Consider the following 17,599-nt stretch of genomic DNA (forward strand, 5'->3'; position numbering starts at 1 on the left):
CGCCAAACTTTTTGAAGTACCCTTTGATGTATTGTCCGAGTCCAACAGCAGTGTTTCTACCCTTATGAGGGTTCCTCACTCAATTTTCTAAAACAGAATTAGTCAACATTGGATTAGTCTCACTTCACATTTGTGTCTGTTATGTGTTTTTTTTTTTTTTCTTCCTTCTTTCATTATTTATGATTGACTTGAGTGTTACCTTCATGAATGTGGTTATTTGGCCTTTGGGGTCATCTTGGAATTTTCAGTACCTCATATTTAGTAGCATATTAGTAAAAAAATGTAGAACAGATGAATTTTAATCACTAATATTGAGACTACTTAGCTTTGTTCCAAAACCCATCCTACTGCTTTGGATTTTTTGCAGCTTTTGATTTTATCTGTGGCTTTTCTTAAGCCTCATCTCAAAATTCTGAGGTTTGTGGTTATTTGAAGTGGTGACTCCTTTAATGATCTAGGGTTATTACTCTGCTGGGCCGGTGTGTGACACAGCTGCTTAAGCTGCTGCTTGGGACACTGGCATTCCCATGTTGAGTGCCCATTCAATTCCCAGCTACTGTGGTTCCCATTCAGCTCCCTGCTAATGTTCCCAGAAGCAGCAATGATGGTTTAAGAGTTAGAGTTCCCTTCACCTATGTGGGAGACCTGGATGATGTTCTTGGTTCTTGGCTTCAACCTGACCTAGCCTTGGTTGTTGAAGCCATTTGGAGAGCCACCAGATGGAAGATTAATTGATCTGTCTTCTCCACCCCTCTCCGCTCTGCATTTTGAATAAATAAATCTTGTGCTTTTTTTTTGAACAGACTATTAAGTGGCTATATATTTCAAAATAAATGTTACATGTTAATGTTTTTGAGGGCCTAATATACAGTTAATTACTTAAATTTATAAAATTAAGTAATTAAACTGAAATGTTGAATGATTCAGAAATATTTAGATAAGTAAAAATCCCTGCTTATATTTTGCTCAATGTATTTAAAGGTAAAATGTCGTGTCATGAGTCCTTCATACCCTCCACCCTTTAATACTGCTTCATCTGGCTAAGTTCTCTTTCTTTTTGTGGGTATTGTTGGTTTGGGATGTGGTGGAATAATTATGCTTGCTTTTGTTTGTTTTAAAGATTTATTTATTTATTTGAAAGGCAGAGTTACAGAGAGAAAGTCTTCCATCTGCTGTCACTCTCCAGATTACTGTAATGGCCAGAACTACACTGATCTGAAGACAGGAGCTTCTTCTGGGTCTCCCACACGGGTGAAGGGGCCCAAGGACTTGGGCCATCTTCTACTTCTTTCCCAGGCCATAGCAGAGAGCTGGATTGGAAGTGGAGCAGCTTGGTCTCAAACCGGTGCCCATGTGGGGTGCTGGCACTGCAGATGGTGGCTTTATCCGCAACATCACAGTGCCGGCCCCTATGTTTGCTTTTTTAAGGAGGGCAAGTTAAATATAGTTACTCCTTAAAATTGCCAGCTGTGCTGTTATGTATATGTATATGTGTATATATATATATAAAATCTTACGTAAACATTGTGAAAGTTCTGTAGAATAGAGAGTTGTAACTGGCTCTATTTTGCAAGGCATAGCTGTGGATTGAATAATTTGCCCAAGGTCACAGACTAGTAAATTATAGAACCAGAAATCTGATTCTAGAACTTTGTGTTCTCTTCCATATCTATACTCAGTCAAATCCACTCTTTCAACGGATATTCACACCTTCCCTGTTAGGTGCCAAACTTTGTTCTAGGCATTGGGAATACAACAGTGAGTGAAGCCATTAAGGTATAGGATCTCATGATATTAAATCACTAGTGAGGAAGATAAAGATTTAAAAGTTTGAATAATATTCACTTAGTCTGTGTTATAGAAAACACAGTCTGTGAGTTTTTTTCCAGGATGAGAAAATAACCCATTTATACAGAGTTTGTGTTTCTTGATAATTTGTGGCAGGATTCTATGAGTGGTTGATTACTGTTTTGCATTCATAATTGAGTAAGAGTGTGTCATATATTCTTCCAGCCTCTTATGTTTCAGAATTCTAGTCAGAATATCCCTGGAGGGGATGAAATACTGTAGAAGCTCTGGAGGTACTTGAGCCACTTTAGATGTCAGACTGTTGTTGGTCAGAAATAGATTTTTGTAGGTGGTTTTCTTTCCCTCCTTTTTGACTTCTTATATCCTCTTTTCCCAAGGAGAGGCTCTAAAGTGGTTTGGGAGCCTGTTCAAAACATAATAGTGCCAGCGCCGCGGCTTACTAGGCTAATCCTCCGCCTTGTGGCGCCAGCACACCGGGTTCTAGTCCCGGTCGGGGAACCGGATTCTGTCGCGGTTGCCCCTCTTCCAGGCCAGCTCTCTGCTGCGGCCCGGGAGTGCAGTGGAGGATGGTTCAAGTGCTTGGGCCCTGCACCCCATGGGAGACCAGGATAAGTACCTGGCTCCTGCCATCGGATCAGCGCAGCGCGCCAGCTGCGGCGGCCATTGGAGGGTGAACCAACGGCAAAGGAAGACCTTTCTCTCTCTGTCTCTCTCTCTCACTGTCCACTCTGCCTGTCAAAAAAAAATTATAATAATAAAAAATAAATAAAAAACCATAATAGTAGTATTGTTTTTGTTGTTGAGAATATACTTTTTTAATGATCATTGTAATTAAAAATTTATTTATTTATATGAAAGGCAGATTTACGAGGGGGGTGCAGGGAGACATAGATCTTCCATTCTGTGGTTCACTCTCCAAATGGCCGCAACAGCTGGAACTGGGCTGGTCCGAAGCCATGAGCCAGGAGCTTCTTCTGGGTTTCCCAAGTGGGAGCAGGGACCCAGGCACTTGGGCCGTCTCCTGGTCTCCCAGCTGTATTAACAGAGATCTGGTTTGGAAGTGGAGCAGCCAGGACTTGAAATGGCTGCCATAAGGCATGCGTGGCGCTGGTGTTACCCTACACCACAGTGATGGCCTTAGGACAATTGTAATATTCAGTCAGACATATGGGACTGTTTTACTCAAACATTTCATTACGCTGTTAATGTTGAGGATTCAGTCATTCCTAAAGCTGTATTTAAGATCTTCTAAGCATGTTCCAGAGCACGTTAGCCTCACTTCTGTCCAGGCAGTGTTAGATATACTCCTTTAGGAATACTTTGTTGCCCTTGGAAAATTTCATGCAGAAAAACCACATGTATATATTTAATAACTTTGCATCTTTTAGTAGTATATTCAGAAGCTTTAAAACATAACCATAAAGGCAGGCATTTGGCCTAGCAGTTACAGTGCCTGCATCCCACATTCAAGTACCTGAGCTCAAGTTCTGGCTCCATCTCCTGACTCTAGCTTCCTGCTAATGTATAGATCTTGGGAGGCAGCACTGATAGCCAAGTAATTGGGTCTCTGTTACCAATGTGGGGGACTGGATTGAGTGCTATACCTTCTGATTTCTTTCCCTTGCCATTATGGGAATTTGGCACGTGAACCAGCAGATGAGAACTCTCTGTCTCTATCTGCCTCTCAAATACATAGATAAAAATTGAAAAGTTTAACATGATGACATATTCTATATTGCTTTTTTTTTTTTTTAAAAGACTCTATTTCTTTATTTGAGGCAGAGTTACAGAGAGGCAGAGTCAGAGACAGACAGGTCTTCCATCCATTGGTTCACTCCCCAAAATGGCCACAATGGCCAGAGGTGGGCCAATCCAAAGCCAGGAGCCTGGAGCTTCTTCCAGGTCTCCCACATGGGAACAGGGGCCCAAGGACTTGGGCCATCTTCTACTGCTTTCCCAGGCCATAGCAGAGAGCTGGATTTGAAGTGGAGCAGCTGGAATTTGAACCGGTGTCTTTTGGGATGCCAGCACTGCAGGCAGAGGCTTTACCTGGTATGCCACAGCATGCACCCCCACCCCCTTTTAAAAGATTTTATTTGAGAGGTAGAGTTAGAAACAGAGAAGGAGAGACAGAGAGGTCTTCCATCCACTGGTTTACTCCCCAAATGACCTCAATGGTCGCAGCTGAGCCGATCAAAAGCCAGGTGCCTCTTCCAGGTCTTCCACAGGGATACAGGGGCCCAAGCACTCGGGTGAATTCTGCTTTCCAAGGCCATAGCAGAGAGCTGGATTGGAAGAGGAGTAGCTAGGACATGAACTGGTGCCCATATGGGATGCCAGCGCTGCAGATGGAGGCTTAGCCTACTATGCCACAGCATTGGCCCCTCTATATTGCTTTTAAAATTACCTCTGAAATGCATGTTTGAAATGACATCCATCCCTTGGAATTTGTAACAATAATCTCTGCCTTGATGACTAAATCCATGTTAAATAATTTTTCTTACAGTTTGATTCTAGTAGGGGACCTCTATAAACATCCAAAGCTGATTTGTTAGGTGAGGTGATTTCAAGGCAGTGTGATATTCAAATTGATGAAGAGCACCCTGTAAAGTTAGATTTTGTGAAGACTTGACAATTAGATATATCCACTTTTATGAGGAAAGTTTTTAGGGAAAATCTTGTCTCATTATGTTTGAGTAGATACTTGTAGATTTGGTAAATGTTTTTTGTTGAAAGTTTGGCATTATAAACTTCCTAAATTATTTGAGAATGATGAGTTGTATAGATGTAACAAAGATTTAGTTGACATCAGCTGATAATAGTAAGGGTAGCAGTCTTAAATTTTGATTATGTGAAATTGGCCAGAAGTTATTATTTAAGTGAGTTTAAATAATTAAAAGTCAGGGACTTAGATTTTGATGGCTATTTGCTTATTTTTTTATTAATTGTTTTCTAAGATAACATTAAGATTTGCTCTCCAAAGTGCTATTCAAACTATATGACTACTTCATTGAGCTTTAAATATTCTGGGTCTGAAACTTCATTAAGTATCAGCTTCATTTAGAGAATTCTTCTCAAAATAGTAGATTATTACTAAGTGAAAAAGGCATGTACTCTCTTCCTCTTTTCAGTGGCTATTAAGATGCATTAAAATTATTATACATTAGATGCTGTGGTATTCATTGCTGTTGTCGTAAACTACATATGTTTTACTGTATATTAAGACCACTGGTATTGACATTTTAGTTTGAACTTTACTCTAAATTTGATGTTTGTTTTCTTTCTCTTTTTTAGAATAATGAGAAACAAATGCGGCAACTCTCTGTGATCCCCCCTATGATGTTTGATGCAGAACAAAGAAGGGTCAAGTTCATCAACATGAATGGGCTTATGGAGGACCCTATGAAAGTTTATAAAGATAGGCAGTTTATGAATGTTTGGACTGACCATGAGAAGGAGATCTTCAAAGACAAGTAATTTAAATTTTAAATTATTTAATAGAATTCTGTGTAAATTGGTAAAAAGTATTTGACATTTACTTGTAAACTGAACTGTTACCAAAAAGCTTGGTTCCCTTTTTTGGCATCTGAATGGGTATTGTGAAAGTAGAGAATATGATTTTCCTGTAAGTTTATAGGTGTGAAAATAGGTGACAGATAAGAACTGGGATCAGAGTCAGGGTAAGAGTGGCTCCCAAACTTGGTTGCTGGCTGAATCACTTTGTAGAATTTTTTTTTAAAGATTTCTTTCTTTCTTTCTTTCTTTTTTTTTTTTTGAAAAACTGAGTTAGAGAGGCAGAGAAAGAGAAACTTTCCATCTACTGGTTCACCCCATAAATGGCTGCCAGTGGCTGGAGCTGGGCCAGTCCAAAGCTGGGAACCAGGAGCTTGTTCCCAGTTTCTCATGTGGGTGCAGGGACCTAAGCACTTGGGCTTTCCTCTGCTGCTTTCCCAGGTGCATTAGCAGGGAGTTTGATCCGAAGTAAACAGCTGGAACTCGAACTGGTGCCCATATGGGATGCCAGTGCCCCTACTATGCCACAACGCTAGCCCTTGGGGAGCATTTATTTATTTGAAAGAATTAGAAAGAGGTCTTCCGTCCGATGGTTCATTCTCCAATTGGCCGCAACGGCCGGACTTGCACCAATCCGAAGCCAGGAGCTTATTCCGGGTCTCCCACGCGGTTGCAGGGGCCCAAGGACTTGGGCCATTGTCTACTGCTTTCCCAGGCCGTAGCAGAGAGCTGGATTGGAAGTGGAACAGCTGGGACTCGAACCAGTGCCCATATGGGATGCCGACACTGCATGCAGCAGCTTTATCTGCTATGCCACAGCGCCCGCCCCTTCCCTTAATTTTTTTTTTTTTTTATTTATTTGACACGTAGAGTTAGAGAGAGAGAGAGAAAGGTCTTCCTTCCATTGGTTCACTCCCCAAATGGCCACTACGGCTGGCGCTACGCCGATCCAAAGCCAGGAGTCAGGTGATTCTTCCTGGTCTCCCATGGGGATGAAGGGGCCCAAGTACTTGGGCCATCCTCCACTGCCCTCCCAGGCCATAGCAGAGAGCTGGATTGGAAGAGGAGCAACCAGGACTAGAACCTGGTGCCTATATGGGATGCCAGTGCTGTAGGTGGAGGATTAGGCAAATGAGCCACAGCACTGGCTCCTCCCTTAATTCTTAATAGCCCAGTCTTTTACTTACTCACACAAGCTAAAACCTGACCTGTTCCTATAAATAATGAACGCCTTATTGACCCCTCCAAAATAGATGTCACATGTGCCTTCTAACCCAGCAATGGGGACCCTTTTTGTTGCCAAAGACATTTGGCTATTTATAACATCATTCACAGGACATACAAAATTATCGACTTAAAAAAATTAGCCTGCTAAAGATTAAGATTTATTTTCTTTATTTGAAAGACAGAGTTACAGAGAGGCAGAGGCAGAAAGAGAGAGAGGGCGAGAGAGAAAGGGAGAAGTCTTCCATCTGCTGGTTCACTCCCCAATTGGCTGCAATGGCTGGAGCTGTACTGATCCAAAGGCAGGAACTAATTCCAGGTCTCCCAAGCAGGTACAGGGTCCCAAGGACTTGAGCCATCTTGTACTGCTTTCCCAGGCCAAAGCAGAGAGCTGGATTGGAAGTGGAGCAGCTAGATCTCTAGCCAGCACCCATATGGGATGCTGGTGCTTCAGGCTAGGGCGTTAACCTCCGGTCCCTTGGGGAGCTTTTTTAAAGTACATATTTCTCTGCTTTATCATAGGCCATTCTGGGCAGTGCCTAGCGATCTTTGCATTTAGTTGTCTCTAATGATTAGGAATAGCAGGAATTAGTTTGTATATAATATTTCTTTTCCCAAATTCTTCTCTCTCTCTCTTTTGAATTTTTGAAATGTTTGTATGTGCATGTTTTTGTTTTATTTTTTCACTCAGGTTTATCCAGCATCCAAAAAACTTTGGACTAATTGCATCTTACTTGGAAAGGAAGGTAAGAAATGATTTATACTGAGAATGTTTTTAGGTTTGTATTGGTTGTTTCTTGGGTATTTTTGTGTTGTAACATATAGAAATACTTAGGCAGAAGTGATTTTGCAAAGAGCTTGATTAAAAAAAAAGATTCTTCTATGATTAGCACAATTACGTAAAACATATATGAAATGGTAATTACTATTTTAATAGAAATCCTAAGCAGAGAACTCAAACTTTTATGGTTAATGAAAAATGACCTTTTTTTTTTTTTTTGCTTCCTGATTTCTTCCTTCCCTCCCCTCCCCCTCCCCCTCCCCCCTCCCCTCCACTCCCCTCCCTTCCCCTCCCCTCCCCTCCCCTCCCCTCTCCGAAAGGTAGAGAAACCAAGCTCTTATATCTGGTGGTTTATTTCTCAAATGCGCACAACAGCTAGGGCTGGGCCAGGCCACTCAGGAGCCTGGAACTCAGTCCAAGTCTCTCACATGGGTGGTAGGGACCCAATTCCTTGGGTTATCACTTGCTGCTTCTCAGGGTGCACATTACCAGGAAGCTGGAATTGGAAGTAGAGTTGGGACTTGAACCCAGGCACTCTGATAGGGAGTATGGGCATCTCACGTGACCTCTTTTTTTTTTTTTGGACAGGCAGAGTGGACAGTGAGAGAGAGACAGAGAGAAAGGTCTTCCTTTACCATTGGTTCACCCTCTAATGGCTGCTGCGGCTGGCACACTGTGGCCGGTGCACCGCACTGATCCGAAGCCAGGAGCCAGGTGCTTCTCCCGGTCTCCCATGTGGGTGCAGGGCCCAAGCACTTGGGCCATTCTCCACTGCACTCCCTGGCCACAGCAGACAGCTGGATTGGAAGAGGGGCAACCTGGACAGAATCCGGTGCCCTGACTGGGACTAGAACACTAGAACCTGGTGCGCCGGCGCCGCAGTTGGAGGATTAGCCTATTGAGCCACGGCGCCAGCCTCAAGTGACCTCTTAACCAGGGCACCAAAGTCCTGCTCTGACCTTATATATAAGATCAAATCACATAGATTGCAATGCATTTTGAACCCCATTAAATGTCTTATTAAAATGCCAGGCTCCTGATTTCCTGTGAATTTTTTTTTCATGTGAATTAGTTTTCCTTTTTTGAGTGAAATATCTAGATATTTTTAACATTTGTATACATGTAGCAGTAAAGGGAATATTGGTTAATGTTTCTTAGTTCTTGATATCTTAATTTGTATTGAGACAACTATCCTTTCCATTTACATTGTGTGTGTGTGTGTGTGTGTGTGTGTATATTTGGGTTCTAGGTTTGCCTTAAAGTGCTAGTCATGTTTGTTTCTCTTCAGTTTATGTTTTGAGAACATCAGAAATTTTTCTTGAAAATATTAGATTTTTTAAAAATGTTACTGCATTAAAAAAAATCTTTTTCCTTACAGAGTGTTCCTGATTGTGTTTTATATTACTATTTAACCAAGAAGAATGAGAATTATAAAGCCCTAGTCAGAAGGAATTATGGAAAACGAAGAGGGAGAAACCAGGTTTGTGGTTTGTGTCATTTTTCTGTGAAAGGTGTTTCAGGGTTGGTGGAAATGTGAAAAGGAGTCTTGCACTCAACATACACTTTAGAGGTTGATGTCTCTATTAAATAGGATGTCATGCTTATTTTGAAGTCTTCTATTTTGAATGTATTTTACATTTCTAGTGTGATGAGATTAATTTAAAAACATTTTAACCTTTCCTGTTAGCTCAATCTTGCATTTCAGTGTTAACAGTAATCTTTTAATTAAATACGAGTCTCTTAATACCTACCTAACATGCCATCCTTATCAGTCCTTTTGTCTGAGGAGGGGACAAGGTAAGGTGAGGGAGAAAGATTGTGTAGCATAGTCACTAGAGTAGAGGGTTGTTTACTGAAATACCTGGGACCTGATCTTGTTACAGATTAACTTCATTTGTGGAGTTTAGATAATTGTACTCTTAAAAAGTACTTTACCTAAAAAGGCACTTTTTTTCCCACAAGTATGTGTTTTCACAGTTGCTATTCAGTGGTTTCAAAACTATTTCTACCAAAATAACCCATTAGCAGCTGTCACAGCTCGTGTATGCATGCATTACCAGTGAGGCTGCTGTGTAAGTGTTATCTCCTGTTGCTCTCCACACCCATATAGATCCTGCAATATGGACTTGCATGCCTGTGCTCTCACAGCTGCTGACTGTTTGTCGGCATGGCTCAGTCTCTTCTGGATCTCACACAGCCATGCTTCCCATGTGGAAGGGTCTTAGTCCCTTTCTTCCTGGGTAGCCCTGGTTACCAGATACAAGTTATTTGACCCAGTTCTCTCATTCACTGCCATAACCTTTTTATGTTTCCTGGGTCATTGTTTCCTATGAAATATTCTACCCTACAGATGTGGTTAATGTTTTCTGGAAACAGTATGTTTTTAGAAAATTATGTATTAAGAGGGAAAAAGAAAAAGCCATCTAGTGGTCCATTCTCCAGGAGTATACAATGGTTAGGATTGGCCAAGCTGAAGTTGGCCATTGGGAACTTAATTCAGATCTCCCACGTGGGTGGCAGTGACCCAAGTGCTTGAGCCATTTCTTGCTGACTATCGGGGTGTGCATTTGCAGGAAGCTAGAATGAGGAGCTAGAACAAGGAGTTAAACCCAGGTACTCTGATATGAGAGGAAGGTGTCTCAAACAGCATATTAGCCCCTATATCAAATGCTCCCTACCCCAATCTACTTTTTAAACAAGGTTCAACTGCAAATTTGTTTTTAATTTATCTGTTAAGTCTTCAATTTTTTATTTATTTGAGAGAAAGTTCATATCCTCTGGTTCATTCTCCAAAGCCCATGATGAATCAAATGCCTGCAGTGGCCAGGGCTGGGCCAGGCTGAAGCTGGAACTTGGGAACTCAGTCTAGGTCTCCCCTGTGAGTGACAGGGACCCAACTGTCTCAGTCATCCCCTGCTGCATCCTGTGGTGAACATCAACAAGAATCTGGAATAGGGAATGAAGCTGGGACTTGATCTCAGGCATTTTGATAAAGGTTGCCTCTGTCTTAACCTCTAGGTGAAATGACTGTTCCTCAAACCAGTTTTATAGTTCAATCTGTTAGTATCCCATGACAAATAATTATGGTTCTAGATATATTTTAATTCAATGCATATTAGAGATTGGAAACCAAGAAGCACTCAGAAGTATTGGTGATTTAGAATTACAAATTAAAGGCCGGCGCCGTGGCTCAATAGGCTAATCCTCCCCTGCGGCGCCAGCACACCGGGTTCTAGTCCTGGTCGGGGCGCCGGATTCTGTCCCGGTTGCCCCTCTTCCAGTCCGGCTCTCTGCTATGGCCCGGGAGTGCAGAGGAGGATGGCCCAAGTGCTTGGGCCCTGCACCCTCATGGGAGACCAGTGGAAGCACCTGGCTCCTGGCTTCGGATCAGCGTGGTGCGCCGGCTGCAGCGGCCATTGGAGGGTGAACCAACGGCAAAGGAAGACCTTTCTCTCTGTCTCTTACTGTCCACTCTGCCTGTCAGAAAAAAAATTAAATTACATGTCAGTAATAACTTGAGTCTGTTTATATTGTTTTTGTTAGAAGTGGTAATTTATTTTCTTGAGAAATGCTGCACTTCACAGCATAACCTCGCCGACAGAATATGTGGTACCTCCTAGTAACCTATAGCAAAGCATAAAGTCAGTTTTCAGGAACCACATTCTTCATTTGCTCTTCATAGGAGTCCATGGTCGTCTTTCATTATGACCACTATCTTTTATGTCAGTGTGGTGTTTTTTTCTTTTTCCCCCAAAGTAATTTGGGTACTGGATGAATTTCTGTCCAAACTGTTGGCTGGTCGGACAGGTTAAAAAATTGGATGTGATGGAAAGAGCTTTAGTCCTAAAAATGCTTCTTCCTCTATTTATAACTCTCGATGAGTCTTTTTATGTGCTCAGCCCAGTTCTCCATGTCTGTGAGTGTTGGAGCAGTAGTATTCAACTTGCAGGGTTAATATGACACTTGCTATTTGTGTAAATCCCTGGAGTAAGGGTGAGCATCTAGAGAGTGCCCAGTAAGTAGTAGCTGTGATTATCTTTATTGCTACCACGGTGGTGTATTTTTTGGAATTTATTCTTTAGGAAATTGATTTGAAATTCATTTGGCTTAAAGATTAGTTACTAATATATTTTGGTAATTATAGGCATAAGATACTTTCTTCTTATTGCCTGAAGTACATTTTTGAAGCAAGTATTTCCCAGTGGTCAAGCAGTACTTTGTTCTTTCTGCCTTGGTCAATTTTTAAAAAAGATTGTTTATTTGAAAGGTAGAGGTACCGAGAGAGAAAGGCAGGGGGAGATACTCTCCTGTCTACTAGTTCACTCCCCAGATGGCTATAGTCTCTAGGGCTGGACTGGACCAAAACCAGGAGTCAGGAACTTCCTCTGGGTGTCCTACATGGGTGCAGGAGCCCAGGTACTTGGACCATCTTCTCCTGCCTTCCCAGGTACATGAGCAGAGAACTGGATCAAAAGTGGAGTAGCCGGGACCATCCCGGATGGTGCTCATCCGGGATGTCGGTGCTGCAGGCAGCAGCTTTACCTGCCACACCACAGTGCCTGCCCTCCTCATACAGTTTTAGTTAACTGTTGCTTCTTGTTCTTAAGTTTAGGTATGCTGTTTCTGGAAATCCATGTTTTTTTTTTTCTGTTTTCTATAGACTTGAGCCTTTAACATATAAATACATATACAGATATTAGATATAGTAGTAGTGAATTTCAGCAAAAATTACCTTTCATCTTGCTGTAAGAGGACCTAGCTAAAACTGAGTCCTCTTCTGCATTTCTTTGTTAATGTACACATACCCCTCACCACAGGGGGCTTTCAGAGGGACTTGAGCGCTCCTGCTCCAGCCAGTGTACTGGGGAGGGTGGAGGAAGCTCACCTGTAACCTCCATCCTGGCCACAAGGATTAGTGCTTTACAGATACGCCTTGAAACGGAGAAATCCTTTCAACCTCTTTTCTAAACCAGAGCTAATTCTGTTCTCTCTCTAATGTTAGTGGCAGTCCTTGGGATAGGTCCGTATGTGTACTGCCACTAGGAAAGTTCTGTGGTTGCTGTTAACTGCACGTCCTCTCGTATCACTGTCGCCTGGTCATTATAGCGTGGTGACAGGTTTTTCTGGAGAGGTACCACAAACTTGGGCAGACTCTACTCCAGCAGGTCCTTCCGTTTCTTTGGACCGTATCCATACTTTGTACAGAGCTGCTGCTTCTCCCAGTTGACAAGTGTAAGCCAGTGCAACCGTTGCTCCTCAGGCCCTCGCACCAGGGAAGGGGGTGAAGTCAGCTGTTGACTGGATTCCAGGCTGCAGGAAATGTGTGGCATTGCTTACTTTGTTTGAAGTCCTGTTTGAAGCTAGAAGAAGAAAAGTATTAGAGAAAACCATGGACTTTTGAAGATCCCATATTATGAAAAAATTACTCATAAATTTCAAATTTTTTTGCCCTGAAATTTATCTTTTAAGGGCTTTTTGAAGTAAGATGATATGTGTTGTCCCTATCTGAGGAAACTGTCCAGCTGTCTGCTGATGTCCCCATCATATCTACAGGCTATACATAGTTCACTTGCTGGGCAAAAGATGAGCTTTGTCATTGGTGTGTCCTTTCCCTGGTTTGGAGTAACAAATAGACGCTGCATTTGTGGCAGAGTGAGGTTATCAGCATTTGAACTAGGAATTGTAGCCACTGTAGCCTGTAAGGGATTCAGAGCTCAAAAAGACCTTCCATTGGTAAAGCAGACACAGTGAGTAATTTGAAAATATCCTTGATTTCCCAGGTTTCTGTTTAAGTAATAAATGCACAGAAAAATGGGAAACTGACAGGATAAGGAATTGAGACTGTTGGAAAAACAAGTGAGGGAATTGTGGTGTTGAAATGATTTAGAGCAAGCGCCGCGGCTCACTAGGCTAATCCTCCGCCTTGCGGCGCCGGCGCACTGGGTTCTAGTCCCGGTCGGGGCTCCGGATTCTGTCCCGGTTTCCCCTCTTCCAGGCCAGCTCTCTGCTGTGGCCAGGGAGTGCAGTGGACGATGGCCCAAGTACTTGGGCCCTGCACCTCACGGGAGACCAGGATAAGTACCTGGCTCCTGCCATCGCATCAGCGCGGTGCGCCGGCCGCGGCGGCCATTGGAGGGTGAACCAATGGTAAAGGAAGACCTTTCTCTCTGTCTCTCTCTCTCACTGTCCACTCTGCCTGTCAAAAAAAAAAAAAAAGATTTAGTAGATAAAATTATAGAGTGTTGTTCTTGTTGGATTGTGAGAGTTCTTTTTGTTTTTCAAATGGTGTTCCGTTTCTTAAAGAAATTTATTTTTATTTGAAATTAGTGAAAAGTAGTTGACACTTACTTGTAAATTGAAGTATATTGAAAAAACTTGTCCCCTTTTTGGTGTATGATGTATATTATGGAAAGTAGAGAATATGATCTTCCATAAGTTTACAGGTGGGAAAATAGGTGACAGGTAAAAACTGTGGCCAGAGTTGAGGTGAGAGCGTCTCCCAAACTGGGTTACTGGCTGAATCACTTTGGGGAACTTTTTTTTTTTTAAGATTTATTTATTTATTTGAAAGACTGAGTTAGAGCGAGAGAGAGGCCAAGACAGAAAGAGAAGACTTCCATCTGCTGGTTCACTCCCCAAATGGCCTCAGTGGCCAAGGGTGGGCTGATTTGAAGCCAGGAGACAAGAGCCGGGAGCTTCATCCAGGTCGCCCATGTGGATAAGGAGGCCCAAGGACTTGGACCATCTTCTACTGCGTTCCCAGGCACATTAGAAGGGATCTGGGTCAGAAATGAAGCAGCTGGATGTTGCCCATGTGGAATACCAGTGTCAAAGGCAGAGGCTTAACCTATATCACAACACTGGCCCCAATGTGCATTTTAAAATCTGAAGAATAATGCTGAGGCATGATAAGTCATGTAATGAAATCATGTTTGCATTCTAGGGAATATTCATGAAATCAGTCCATACCCCCAAAAGAGAGAGAAAGCTATCATAGGTAGATGGTGTGAAATGTGAACAAGGACATATTTGTAAAATATTAGTTCAACAATGTTTGGCAAATGGCAATAAGAACCAAGAAGGATACTGATTGTTCTTCCTTCCTCAGGATGGGTAGGGCACCTCTGGCTGGTGGGCTGTATAAGGCCCATAAAATCGTTCAGTTTGGCCCTGCCAAGGCAACTGTATACAAGACTCGAAATTCAGTAAATCCTTAGCAGGCTAATTTTTTTAAGTCGATAATTTTGTATGTCCTGTGAATGATGTTATAAATATCCAAATGTCTTTGGCAACAAAAAGGGTTCTCATTGCTGGGTTAGAAGGCACATGTGACATCTATTTTGGAGGGGTCAATAAGGTGTTCATTATTTATAGGAACAGGTCAAGTTTTAGCTTGTGTGAGTAAGTAAAAGACTGGGCTATTAAAAATTAAGGGAAGGGGCCGGCGCTGTGGCATAGCAGATAAAGCTGCCGCATGCAGTGTCAGCATCCCATATGGATACTGGTTCGGGTCCCAGCTGCTCCACTTCTGATCCAGCTCTCTGCTATGGCCTGGGAAAGCAGTAGACAATGGCCCCAGTACTTGGGCCCCTGCACCCACATGGGAGACCCGAAAGAAGCTCTTGGCTCCTGGCTTCGGATCAGCACAGTTCCGACTGTTGCGGCCAACTGGGGAGTGAATCAGCGGGTGGAAGACCTCCCTTCTTCTCCCTCCCTCCCTCCCTCCCTCTCTTTCTCTCTCTCTCTCTCTCTCTCTCTCTGCCTCTCTCTGCCTCTCCTCTCTCTGTGTAACTCTGCCTTTCAAATAAATAGATCTTAAAAAAGAATTGAGGTGGGCATTTGGCTGAGTAGTTAAGACATCCATATCCCACATTGGGTGCCGGGGTTTGAGTTTCAGCTCTGGGTCTGACTCAGATTCATGCTGATGCAGCCCCTGGAAGGCAGTTGGTGATTGCTCCAATAGTTGGATCCTTGTCACCCATCTAGAAGACCTGGATTGAGTTCCTGGCTCCCTGCTTTGACCCTGGCTGTTGCAGGCATTTAGGGAGTAAACGAGCTGATAGCAGTTCACTCTCTTTTTGTCTTTCTCTGCCTGTCAAATTATTAATAATAATAGTGAAGGAAAGTTTTATTTAAATAACTTACATACATATTGTCTGTTGAAAGGAACAGGTAAAGGACAGGTAGAGTTATTATGAGGCAGGATTGACATTAGTTTAAATAAAGAAGAAGGATTGAGATGGGATGGCAAATGGTTTTCACATAGCTGGAATAAAGGGCTTTGATTTATGCCATGTGCAGCATATATAGATACCTGTTATCACATGCTCCACTAGGAGCAGCAGACACTTAGATGAGTAAGACTGAGTCCTTATCTTTGATGAAACAGTAACACAGCGGATAGATGCTGATAACCAGACAGTAGGCACCCCTAGTGATAGTGCCCCCAGGGTGTGGACATGTGGCAGAGAAGGAGGGAGACAGGGCTGGTGTTCCTTTTCTGGAAGTCTGAGGAAACACCTCTTAGGAAATGCAGCATTTTGAACTGAATCTCAGAAGGCATGTGGGAGTTTACCAGGCAAGGAAAGGTAAGAAGAGTGTTTCAGGCAAATAGACCAAAGTGCTGGATGTTTAGGTGAGTCCAGCACAGCAAAGAAGAATGTGGGAGAAATGGGGATTGGAGGGAGATGTGCAGGGCCCACGGGCTGTGCTGTGAAGACATACTGGTGCTCAGTCCTGATTAGGTTATGCAGCATTGGTTTCTGAGGTGAATAAATGCAAGCTTAATTTCACTTTTTTCTTTCAGTGTCATAGTTTTAGCAGTTGAGACATCAAAGATGAAAGGGTCCATAATCTGTCCACTCACTTTCTTCATTTTTCTCTCTCAGGCTTTGTCCATGTACATCTTATTGTGATTCTAATTACAGCTTAGAAATATCTGAGTGTGGGGCCGGTGCTGTGGCTCACTTGGTCGATCCTCTGCCTGTGGCACCAGCATCCTATATGGGTGCTGGGTTCTTGTCCCGGTTGCTCCTCTTCCAGTCCAGCTCTCTGCTGTGGCCCGGGAGAGCAGTGGAGGATGACGCAAGTGCTTGGGCCCCTGCACCCACCTGGGGGACCAGGGGGAGCCTCCTGGCTCCTGGCTTAAGATTGGCGTGGTGCTGGCTGTGGCGGCCATTTGGGGAGTGAACCAATGGAGAGAGGACCTTTCTCTCCCTCACTGTCTGTAACTCTACCTGTCAAATACATTAAAAAAAAAAAAAAAAGATATCTAAATGTTTTTTCTTTTCACTTCATTATGTCTTTAGTATTTTCTCAAATTATTTCAGTCATAGTATCACCATAGCTATCTAGTAGTCTATTAAATGTACATTCCCCTCTTCCCAAGTATAAAAGTATTTCCCATAGCATTACCCATAATAATGAAAAAATGGGAATATATTAAGTACCTAACATTAGAAAGGTAGTTAGATAAATGTATGTGTTGTCAAATTTTAAGGTAGAAGTGGAATACTTGAATGACAGATTAGACGTAGGGGTTATAGACAAAGGCAACCAACCTTATATTTCTAAGTGGAGTCAATATTTTTTACCTCATTAATCAGTCCAAAAATCTGAGCACTTTTTTTTTCACATGTGAGTTTGACTTTTCGATAGACTGCATTAAAAATCATGGACTGACTTTTAATCTATGACTATGTTGTAAGAATCATTAAAAATTTTAGATAATTATAATTTGTCATTACAGTGTGAAGAGCTGTTTCTGGTACATTTGTGTTTTACAAACTGTTTCATTTTAGCAGCAAATTGCCCGACCCTCACAAGAAGAAAAAGTTGAAGAAAAAGAAGAAGATAAAACAGAGAAAACAGAAAAAAAAGAAGAAGAAAAGAAAGATGAAGAAGAAAAAGATGAGAAGGAGGACTCTAAGTAAGTAAAATAATTAGTGAAATAATGAGTTAAATGTTGTAGTTATTTTAAAATATTAAAACTGAGGGGCCATTATGTTCAGTGGGTTAAGCCACCTCCTGAAACGCCAGCATCCCATGTGAGTACCAGTTCCAATCCTGGCTGCTACATTTCTGAGGCAGCTCCCACTAATGCTTCTGAGAAAGCAATGGAAGATGGTCCAAGTGCTTGGTCCCCTGCCACTCATGTTGGAGACCCAGATGGAGTTCTTGGCTTATGTCTCCTTTACCCAGCCCCGGCTGTTGGTGACCATTTGGGGGTGAACCAGCGGATGGAGGATCAGTCTCTCTCTGTCTCTCCCTCTC

General features: G+C 42.5%; 1 protein-coding gene across 50 annotated transcripts in view; it reads left to right on the plus strand.

The window, feature by feature from the left end:
* NCOR1 (nuclear receptor corepressor 1) overlaps positions 1–17,599 on the plus strand; it is a 168,450-nt gene that overhangs the window by 74,719 nt on the left and 76,132 nt on the right. For 36 of the 50 annotated variants that reach the window (XM_051824415.3, XM_070061433.2, XM_051824414.3 and 33 more), the window contains 4 exons: positions 5,104–5,282; positions 7,238–7,292; positions 8,706–8,807; positions 17,128–17,255. In XM_051824415.3, coding sequence (XP_051680375.1) covers positions 5,104–5,282; positions 7,238–7,292; positions 8,706–8,807; positions 17,128–17,255 — 464 coding nt within the window. The remainder of the gene's footprint in view (positions 1–5,103; positions 5,283–7,237; positions 7,293–8,705; positions 8,808–17,127; positions 17,256–17,599) is intronic. The other 14 variants (XM_070061427.2, XM_070061439.2, XM_089318440.1 and 11 more) reach the window with 1 other exon arrangement.

Source organism: Oryctolagus cuniculus, chromosome 17 (assembly GCF_051225735.1).
Source record: "Oryctolagus cuniculus isolate XC-2025 breed Fujian yellow rabbit chromosome 17, ASM5122573v1, whole genome shotgun sequence".
In the NCBI taxonomy this organism is placed as follows: Eukaryota; Metazoa; Chordata; class Mammalia; order Lagomorpha; family Leporidae; genus Oryctolagus; species Oryctolagus cuniculus.